The sequence below is a fragment of the Nerophis ophidion genome, linkage group LG04 (genome assembly GCF_033978795.1).
Source record: "Nerophis ophidion isolate RoL-2023_Sa linkage group LG04, RoL_Noph_v1.0, whole genome shotgun sequence".
Taxonomy (NCBI): Eukaryota; Metazoa; Chordata; class Actinopteri; order Syngnathiformes; family Syngnathidae; genus Nerophis; species Nerophis ophidion.
In genome coordinates this window covers 9,446,168-9,456,987 of record NC_084614.1, presented here as the reverse complement: position 1 = coordinate 9,456,987, position 10,820 = coordinate 9,446,168, and the positions used below count along the sequence as shown (strand labels likewise).

The window sequence follows — 10,820 nt, the reverse complement described above, 5'->3', positions numbered from 1 at the left end:
CTCCTCGCCGCTGCTCGTTCGCCGGCTGCACCTCCACACAGTATGATATATTTGTTGCAATATTGCGTGATGTTAAAGTTAAGATCAGGTATTTTCGACGCATATATTCCAGGTGTTCGCGGGCCAAATAAAATGAAATGGTGGTCCAGTTCTGGCCTCGAGTTTGACAACAGTGGACTAACTTATATTATAACGTGTTATTATTGCCTTAACTGCCCCATTACAAATATATTCCTGTTTCTAACATATTGGCGACCTCATTTAGCTGCATGTGTGCTCAGATATGATGTCACGGTGGAATAGCAATTACAGGAGGTGGGAAGACTTTTCTGCTGACTACACACACACACACACACACACACACACACACGTGTGCACTCATGCATACAGTAGTCCTACCCTGCGGACATTATTTGCTCTTTTTAATGGAGAACAAAATGCTGAGCTTGTCTGCTCTCACTGCCTCTATATGATTAAAGCTAGCTAATGAGATTGTTAAAAAAAAAAAAGAAAAGAAAAAGTTGTTTTGGACACCTCAAGGGCTTTCAGTTTTTCAGTCAAACGCATACATTTTAGTGGTAAAATTCTGCTAGGTACAGGAAGTTGTTAACCCCAAATCCTCCACACGACACCTCTGCTCCAGACAGGTTAACCCCCTCCAGCCGCTCCCAGTCTGTGGAACGCTCTCCCTGACCAACTGAGGGCACCACAGACTGTGGATGCTTTTGAAAAAAGGCTTTAAAAGCCTTTTTTTTAGATATATGCATATTAATTCTAGCTATTAGGCTGTTCTAGTTTTTATTTTTAATTATTTTCATATATTTTTTTTCATTACACTGTAGCACTTTAAAGTTGTTTGCTCAATGTAAAAAGCTTTTTACAAATAAAATATATTAATTTTATTATTATTATTAGGGACCGAATGTCCCTTTGGGACAGAGGACCCTATTGCATTACTAAGGTTTTATTATTATTATACCACCCCCTCTTTGACCCCCTTAATATGTTTCAAAACTCACCAATGGGATATTTGAGATTATATAATAATTGGAGCCTTAAAATGTCAACACACAACAACATTGATTTTAATAATTTTTATTTTATTTTTATTTTTTAGCAATGCCACACAAAAAATCCTACTAAAATTATTGGGGATCCAAAAGAGTCCTACTCTTAAAAAATAAAAAGCTTTTTTTTTTTTTTTTTACTGTTTTCTTTAAACACAATCGTCTTGAGATCAACTTCAGATCCGTCTGCCAATTTTAACTTTTATTATTGTTTATGTTTTTTGTTTGTTCTTATCAGGCCGTTCTTTATTTTCTTAAAAACTTATTTTCTTATATGGCAAACACAAAATATGCAACATTTTCCCCCCAAAATGTCTCAAAGTGGAATATTTAATGTGACATTGATTTTGATTAATTATTATTTTTTAAAGAAAATAACAGCCTGCATGGCAGCTTTGTGTTATTAAAGTAAACATTGCAACATTTTCTTGTCACTTTTCACCTTTTTGCTCTTTTATACCACTTTTTCTGTTTTTTATTTTTTTAAATCGTATTTTTAGAATGTGCTTAGGGCCGTTAAAAAATTACCCGCGGGCCGCAAATGGCCCCTGGGCCGCTCTTTGGACACCCCTGGTATAAGCCCACAGCAATATTCAGGTGTAATGCACTTTTCCACCACTTGTGGCAGTAATGACAATCTCCAACAAGTGTGGAGCTAAAGTCATAAATGTTTCTTAGTGGCCACATGTGTGGACAGCACCTTTTTAGCTCTTATTTCCAAAATTGTGTAGACTACTGAATTGGGGTCTTATGGCCACTTATGTGGACACTTATCCTGCCATCTGGTGCTGTCAGAAGAGTATAACATACACTGGAATTTGGAAAAAAAAAAGTGTAAAAATAAGAATTAGCATGTCACTAAACATGACGTAGACATTTGTGTACTTATGGACTAAGTACATCCTATCAAAAGATGATTCTTAGTTTTTTTTCTAATTAGGGTCCAATAAGCCCAAATAGCAAAGAGAAATTAAAAAAAGCATATAAACAAACAGCTTGGGCCTTAAGAGGTTAAAGAGGAACTGCACTTTTTCGGAGAATTTTTCCTATCGTTCACAATCATGAGAGACAAGAAGACAAAAGGTTTTTGTTTTTTCCGCTTCCTAACATAAAAATTGACTTGTTCTAGGTGGCTTGCAAAGCAGCTAATGAGAGTAATCATTTCTACCTCTAAATCACTTTAAAAAATGCATCCAATAACCGACAGTAATACTTCATTTATGTTCCGTAATCTGTATTATCACCAAGCTCTAGGCTTAGACTTAGACAAACTTTATTGATCCAAGAGGGAAATTCTTTCACACAGTAGCTCAGTTACAAAGGATGGAATATAGACTAAAAATGTACCATAGTTGAAATTAAAATATAACATATATGTAATATTTACATATTATATATACAGTATATAATTTATACTAATATATTATTGTGGAAGGGGACGTGGCCTGCGGGCCTGCCGCGGAGCAGGGTGTGGAAGGACCGGCCTCGAAGCACAGCTGGTAGGGGATTGGATTACCCAGCTGGGACTGATCATCCAATCACCTGCCATGCTTAGTAGCGGCAGCCGGGCCGAGACACGGTTGTTGGAACGAGAGAGAGACTGAAAAGTCGCATTAGAGTCTGCTGTCGTGGCGTGTGAGAAAATTAAAACGATTGTCAAACCTGACTTACCGCGCTTACGGGAGGATCTGACGTGATCAGAGGAACCTCCACAATTATATTATATTATATTTTTACATTGTTACATCGTTATTGTAAGAGCAAACACAGAGGAACTCTTTTTTTTTTTTTTTCCCAGCCTATTCGCACATCATCTTGGGACGGCATGCTGAGGCTTCGTCACAATGACATCACTTCCTCGGCTTCTGTCTGCTCCAATGTTTTACTCTTCCTTCGTGCTCCCTTCTGTAAGCAGCAACTCCATCCATTAAAACAATTCGTAATAATTGTCGGGTTCAAACACTGATGACATCTATTAAACAGACAAAGAAGCAAGGAATTAAACAGAGACAGAATTCAATTTAGCTCAATTGAGGAGAAAGCTCTGGTCTGTACTCTTTTTACAGTCTCCCACCACGCTCTGACGAAAGATTGTACGCCTCTTTTATTTGGACTTTCCCTGATTACATGGCGACAGCTGTTTCTAAAGGAAGGGGGTCGTAAACAGCTGTCGCCTTTGGTTACAAAACAGTTCAAAGAAAAGGTGCCTGGAAGGGGGTCAGGTCCTGCTTCCTCTCCACTTTGTAGATCTCAGGTAGAGACAACACTTCCTGTGGATTACAATGCATCAAAGAAACCGACACCTTCATGTCGCTGCCCATCCTACACAGTGGCGTTTTACAGGCCTTTTGATTGGTAAGATCAAAGGCAGCCTTTTTCTGCTTGCCGGGAACTCGTTGGAACACAAAAATGTGTGATAACTTAGATACAATTATTCTGACAATAATAATATTTACTGTTAGAAGCGGCCCTCTGGGGCCAAGCAAAACTGCGACGTGGCCCTCAGCGAAAACCACTTTGACGTCTCAGTCTTAAAAGAATCGCTAAGATGGCAATCGGCTTCAGGGCAGCAAGGAAATGTTCACTAAGGGTCGGACGTTTGAGGAGATTTATAGTGAATCGTGTTTCGTTAGAACACAAGGCAACCGAAGCGCAACAGAGTTCACTTGCACGTGGAGAGTGGTCTGCTTGTTTGGTGCACATCAGGGATCACATTTGTGGACGCCATCAGAATGACTCTGTGGAGAGGCGCAGCCGGCGAATGAGCAGCAAGATAGCGGCAAGGGGACGGAGAATGCGGCCGAGTGAAGAGGCGGGGGCGTGCCGGGAGCGACGCTACAAGTGGGATCAGGGGCGTGGCTCGCACACCGGGACACAATCAATGAATCTCCTCTGGCTGTATAAAAGGGCAGCGGCGGAGGAGGGTGAGGGAGAAGGAGGAGAAGAGCCCGCAGCAGAACCTGAGTACCGAAAGCAACAGAGAGCAACGACGTGGCCGACTGAAGCAACCGAGGAGCGAGCTGCAGGGAAGGAGCTGAAAAGCGACCCCACCTGAAGACAAGCTTTGATTGAAAAATAAAGCGAGTCAAACCTGCTCGAAAGAGATGTCCTTCCTTGATGGTCCATTGAACCTGAATGACAGCGAGCGACTGTCACATTCGGCGCCCAACGTGGGGCAAATGCCTCTAAGCTCGGCCGCCCTGCCCCGCTGCGCCTCTCCACAGACTCCTATACACACGGTATTGGAGGGGGTGGAGCCAATCAGCATGGCGTAACGTGACACAGAAGGATAAACAAATGATAAATGGGTCGTACTTGTATAGCACTTTTCTACCTTCAAGGTACTCAAAGCGCTTTGACACTACTTCCACATTTACCCATTCACACACACATTCACACACTGATGGAGGGAGCTGCCATGCAAGGCGCCAACCAGCACCCATCAGGAGCAAGGGTGAAGTGTCTTGCTCAGGACACAACGGACGTGACGAGGTTGGTACTAGGTGGGATTTGAACCAGTGACCCTCGGGTTGCGCACGGCCACTCTTCCACTGCGCCACGCCGTCCCTATAGGATAGTTTCTTATGTACAAGACGTACGGCGGCCCCTACTGGGCATCACAGTCAAAGTTGTCCAGGTTGTTTTCCGGCAATGCGTAAACAGATTTGCTCTTCTTCTTCCTGTTTTCCGCCCCCGTGCCTCGGGTTCCCTGGTGGTACCCCGAAAAGGACAGGTAGTCGGCCATGCTGTTCCTGATGCCGTAGCTCACCATGCTGTCATCGCGGCCCCCGGTGGCGGTCAGCTGCATCCTGTTTGGGAAGATCGGAATCGTAAACCGACCAGCACGTCTTTGTTGTTAGCTCGTTTCCAGCGAGCATTACGCCTACCTGTTTATTTTATTCCAGTCGAAGTGGCTCCTCATGACAACCGGTGCCTCACCCGCTGGTGGAATTGTTCGGTCGGACAGACATGGAGCGGTCAACACGCAGCAAAGGCCGTCCGCAAAGTCTGGAATCAAAGCAAAAATGTCCCCGGAGGTCGGAAAACATCAACTTAAGTGAGTTGAGGCTCAGAATAATAACAAAAGTTAGGTCGGTTGTTGTTTTTCTTTTGTTTCTGTTTGTCCCAGTGCAAGAACGCACAGTCGCTTTCTATTAGGGTTGTCAAAATATGAATACCATATTTTTTAGACCTATAAGGCACGTTTAAAAACCTTTTGTGGAGAGGCGCAGCCATGGAACGAGCAGCGGGGCAGAGCAAGGAGGCGGAGAATGCGGCCGAGCAGAGAGGCGGGGCGTGCCGGGAGCGACGCCGCAATAGAGTTCAGGTGCGTGGATCGCGCACCTACACACAATTAATACATCTCCTCTGGCTGTATAAGAGGGCAGCAGCGGAGGAGAGTGGGGGAGAAGGAGGAGGGGAACCCGCAGCAGAACCTGAGTACAGAGAGCAAGACGACGACGACGCGGCCGACTGGAACAATCGAGGAGCGAGCAGCAGAGAAGGAACTGAAATGTGACCCGACCTGAACACAAGCTTTGATTGAAAAATAAAGCGAGTCAAACCTGCTCGAAAGCAATGTCCCTCGCCTCCGATGGTCCTTCCGGGTTGGGCGCCAAATGTGACGGTCTCTTGCTGTCGTCGTGCGGGTTCCACGGACCATCAATGAAGGACATTCGGAGGCGAGGAACATTGCTTTCGAGCAGGTTTGACTCGCTTTATTTTTCAATCAAAGTTTGTCTTCAGGTCGGGTCGCTTTTCAGCTCCTTCTCTGCTGCTCGCTCCTCGGTTGCTTCAGTCGGTGCGTCGTCGTTTTGCTCTCTGTTGCTTTTGGTACTCAGGTTCTGCTGCGGGCTCTCCTCCTCCTTCTCCCCCACCCTCCTCCGCTGCTGCCCTTTTATACAGCCAGAGGAGATTTATTAATTGTGTGTAGGTGCGCGATCCACACACCTGAAGTTGATTGCGGCGTCGCTCCCGGCACGCCCCGCCTCTCTGCTCGGCCACATTCTCCGCCTCCTTGCCGCCATCTCGGGCCGGGCTCCAGCGTGCCCTGCGCCTCTCCACACCTTTTATTTTCTTAAAAATCGACAGTGCGCCTCATATACGTAATAATTCTGGTTGTGCTTACTGACATCAAATCTATTTTATTTTGTACATGGTGTAATGATAATGGCAGTCAGACATAAGAGATATGTGTGCACTGCAGGTTGACTGACGCCTGTTCAATAAAGAACGGTAGCAAGTACCCGTAAGCAAGCAACACCCAAACTTTAAAGTTTTATTGAGAATACAGTACATTCCACAAAATGTTTTTGTACGACTTTGGTAAGCTACGAATCCGCACTGCTTGATGGAACGCGGAGCAATACGGCTACCGTAGTCAGACATGCTCTGCTTTGCTAGGCGACATTATCTGCCATTTTGTTTCGCAATATTTTGTAATATCATGCTAACATTAAAGTGCTAACTATTTTTTAGCTAATTTTACACTTTGTATTCTAATTCCCCAGCCATACACCTTAGTCATATAACTCTGTATGTGACACAAGCTAACTGTTAGCATGCTAACCTTAGCTTACTAGCATGCTAAAGTTAGAATGCTACTTTTTTGGAGCTAGTTTTGCATTCGTTTACCCCAGAGTCCTATAACTTGGTACATGCCACTCGTTAACGTGCAAACGATACCATGCTAGCAAGCTAACTTAGGGATGCTAACTTTTTCATCTAATTTTACAAATGTTTCCGTATTTCCGCAGCTGTACACCTTACAGCGGTCTTACTTGAAATGTGAGACATGCTAACTGTTAGAATGCCATCGTTGGCACACATGCTAAGTTTTACGCGCATGCTAACATTTTAGGCTAGCTATATAACTCATTTTGTACACATACACCTAAAACTCACGGATACGGACACTCTGCACCATTTTCAAGGCATGGCGGCTTCCGGCAACCCCCGGCCAGAGGTCCAGGGCACAGATGGTTGGCCCATCAACATTTCCGCGGGAATTTTCCAGTGTGTTTATACAAGTTTATATTGGGATATGTCGTTTCTTAATGGGTAAAGACGTGAATGTCTCTCGTATTCATTTTTGCATTAAAGCCCGCTAATGAGCTAGCATCAGCATGCTTTTCCAGTAAATTAGCTCATCAAAGAGTTATTAATCACGGTTTTACGATCATTTAAAACGGTCGGGAGTTGGACCGCGGTTTATCATCATACCGTTTATCGTTCCATTCCTACTTTGGTCAGGTATTTTTCGGCAGTCAAATGCAAGCAGTCATGAACGTTTTTACATTGCGAGTGAAAGCAGAGATCTGCCACCACAAGCCCAGGGACAGTCCATTACCACAGGAAAGCTACAGCAACGTGCCAGCCAACCTTTATCACTTCTTTAAGTGCTTAGAAAACAGTTTAGAGACACTCTTGTGTTGCTTGGCAACACTTGGAACAATCCTGCTTTAGTCATTTCACCAGGAAGGCAAAGTGTAACCTTGGGAATTGACTACTGTCATCCTGGCATTGGAACAACTCTACCTACTAATATAAACATTTTGACTGTCAGGAGACTTTGTTGGGCTTCTGTTCGTTTTGTATTTTCTTCCGGCTCACCAGAATAGTAGTCGATCATCTGCTCCAGGCACTGGAAGGTGAGGCGAGGGGAGATGTAGTACCAGCTGTTGTCCAGCCTGAAGATGCGATAGTGCTTTATAGGGCTGTGCCTGACCGAGAGCACGTACATACCTAAAAACCCACACAGAAAAGTCAGTCGAGCTGTCAATTTTTGGTCAGTTATTTTGAGGAAGATGCGGCTATTTTTATTTCTTTTTGAAAAGCAGAAGTTGACAGCCGTGTTTATGTCTCCCCAAGCTTAGTCATTGTGGACATTTGCATGAGTCTTGAAAGGTTTCCAGACAGATAAGAGTTCCTCACCGCGCTCCACAGAGCTCTCCCGAACCAGAAAGGAGCCCACCTCGTTCCCAGGTAGAAGCAGCAGCTCCTCAGCCTTCTGCCTCGTCACCCCCTCGAACAGCCAGCTGGTGGATCAGTTAATAGTCAGTCGCCATGGACTCTCTTTGGGCCAGGTGGACGTGTAGGTGTACTTACCCGTGGTACACTTTGGCCACGTGACTCTCGGGGATGTAGTTCTTCTTCCCCGTCTGAATGGAACTCACCTTACACCAGTAGGCGTCCCTAAGCACCAGCCAAAAGGGGAATTAGAAACCATGAACTTTTGCAGGAGATTGCAGTTCTCCGTTCAACAGCGGAACCAAACCAAAAAAATGCAGATGAGCGTACCGCGAGATGATGCTGAGCTTCTCCCCCATCTTGAAGATGGGCTTGCCGATGTCCGGAGACGGGTAGTCTGCGAGAACTACCATCAGGTTGTCCTCTGACCCTAGACACCAGATGGTTGCCGTATCAAACGTGGCCTCCAACGTCATGTTCAGTTTGGCCGTAGGAGATCTCACCTTTCTGAGGGTTGCCGGGGTCTTTCACGTCGACTTCTGGACGGATGCCCACGCCTCGCATCACGTTACCCATCCTCCCCGCGAATCAAACTTGGCCTGAAGTAAAGACAGAGACACATCAGCCTGGTTAACTTCCTATAGACGCCTGGCTACCAGCTCTCTCAACACTCTGGAGGCAAGCTCGGTCTTATCTTACCGAAAGATGCAGAGAATAAGAATGTTTTGGAGAAGAACGCAAGCAAAAGGTCGTACCCGTTTTGACATCAAGAGAGACGTGAGGAGCCATCGCGACGGCCCTGGTGGCAGAGGTGTAGACCCCCTCGATGTCGAGGAGAGTAATGACTTGTCAAGAGTCTGCTCGGGACTGACAACACACTTCCTCCCACGAAATGAGGAAGAGGAATGGCCGCAAGTGTTCAGCTAATTCAAAGTACAAACCCAGTTTCCATATGAGTTGGGAAATTGTGTTAGATGTAAATATAAACGGAATACAATGATTTGCGAATCCTTTTCAACCCATATTCAGTTGAATATGCTACAAAGACAACATATTTGATGTTCAAACTCATAAAGAAATAAATACATTTGTGCTAATAATTTCCTTTAGAATTTGATGCCAGCAACACGTGACAAAGAAGTTGGGAAAGGTATCAATACATACTGATAAAGTTGAGGAATGCTCATCAAACACTTATTTGGAACATCCCACAGGTGTGCAGGCTAATTGGGATGGGGCGAGGTACACCCCTTTGTCCACAACTGCGAGAGCAAATATTCAAACAGTTTAAGAACAACGTTTCTCAAAGTGCAATTGCAAGAAATTGAGGGATTTCAACCTCTACGCTCCATAATATCATCAAAAGGTTCAGAGAATCTGGAGAAATAACTCCACGTAAGCGGCATGGCCGGAAACCAACATTGAATGACCATCTCTCAGACGGCACTGTATCAAAAACCGACATCAATCTCTAAAGGATATCACCACATGGGCTCAGTAACACTTCAGAAAACCACTATCACTAAATACAGTTCGACGCTACATCTGTAAGTGCAAGTTAAAGCTCTACTATGCAAAGCGAGAGCCATTTATCAACAACATCCAGAAACGCCGCCGGCTTCTCTGGGCCCGAGCTCATCTAAGATGGACTGATGCAAAGTGGAAAAGTGTTCTGTGGTCTGACGCGTCCACATTTCAAATTGTTTTTGGGAATATTCGACATTGTGTCATCTGGACCAAAGGGGAAGCTAACCATCCAGATTGTTATCGACGCTAAGTTGAAAAGCCGGCATCTGTGATGGTATGGGGGTGCATTAGTGCCCAAGACATGGGTAACTTACCCATCTGTGAAGGCACCATTAATGCTGGAAGGTACATACAGGTTTTGGAACAACATATGCAGCCATCCAAGCGCCGTCTTTTTAATGGATGCCCCTGCTTATTTCAGTAAGACAATGCCAAGCTACATTCAGCACGTGTTACAACAGCGTGGCTTCGTAAAAAAAGAGTGCGGGTACTTTTCTGGCCCGCCTGCAGTCCAGACCTGTCTGCCACTGAAAATGTGTAGCACATTATGAAGCATAAAATACTACAGCGGAGACCCCAGACTGTTGAAGGACTGAAGCTCTACATAAAACAAGAATGGGAAAGAATTCCACTTTCAAAGCTTCAACAATTAGTTTCCTCAGTTCCCAAACGTTGATTGAGTGCTGTTAAAAGAAAAGGTGATGTAACACAGTGGTGAACATGCCCTTTCCCAACTACTTTGGCACGTGTTGCAGCCATGAAATTCTAAGTTGTTAATTATTTGCAAAAAAAAAAATAAAGTTTATGAGTTTGAACATCAAATATGTTGTCTTAAAGCGTTTTCAACTGAATATGAGTTGAAAATGATTTGCAAATCATTGTATTCTGTTTATATTTACTTCTAAGACAATTTCCCAACTCATATGGAAACGGGGTTTGTGCAACAAAAAAAAAAGAACAGTACCATATACGGTACACTGAAAACATTAAGTGCACTGACCAATTGAAACAATCTCTGGTGCAATCTTTTGTGAGTATTTAGTCAATTTAATAGACCCAATACATCTCAATAATTACCGTGAATTCCAGGCAGTAAAACGGCTGATCAAACAAAACAGAAGTCATCGTATCGGACCCTTTGTTGCGTAAGCTAGCTCTCCGATCAGCTAAACGGACTCAATAACTCCACGGTGACGTTTTGGTGAATTTACTAAACTAAAACAAGACAAAAAGTAAGTTAAAACCACCACGGACACT

The 10,820-nt window shown here is 44.3% G+C and overlaps 1 protein-coding gene across 1 annotated transcript; it reads right to left on the bottom strand.

The window, feature by feature from the left end:
- Positions 1-3,153: 3,153 nt before the first annotated feature.
- Positions 3,154-8,924, bottom strand: sla1a (Src like adaptor 1a). The gene is made up of 8 exons (XM_061896988.1): positions 8,792-8,924; positions 8,540-8,635; positions 8,367-8,466; positions 8,175-8,261; positions 8,001-8,104; positions 7,680-7,811; positions 4,955-5,075; positions 3,154-4,876 (listed from the first exon to the last, which is right to left on the bottom strand). Exons 2-8 carry the CDS (start codon positions 8,610-8,612, stop codon positions 4,675-4,677), a joined length of 819 nt encoding a protein of 272 aa, XP_061752972.1. The 5' UTR covers positions 8,613-8,635; positions 8,792-8,924; the 3' UTR covers positions 3,154-4,674.
- Positions 8,925-10,820: the final 1,896 nt, after the last annotated feature.

What these genes read in the sequence shown, in the direction of transcription:
- sla1a (XM_061896988.1), bottom strand. Translation starts at nt 8,612, where the DNA reads ATGGGTAACGTGATGCGAGGCGTGGGCATCCGTCCAGAAGTCGACGTG. An exon ending in AAGCTCAGCATCATCTCGCG is followed by an intron (nt 8,262 to 8,366) that starts GTACGCTCATCT and finishes GCTGGTGCTTAG; the next exon opens with GGACGCCTACTGGTGTAAGG. An exon ending in GGAGAGCTCTGTGGAGCGCG is followed by an intron (nt 7,812 to 8,000) that starts GTGAGGAACTCT and finishes GTGGGTTTTTAG; the next exon opens with GTATGTACGTGCTCTCGGTC.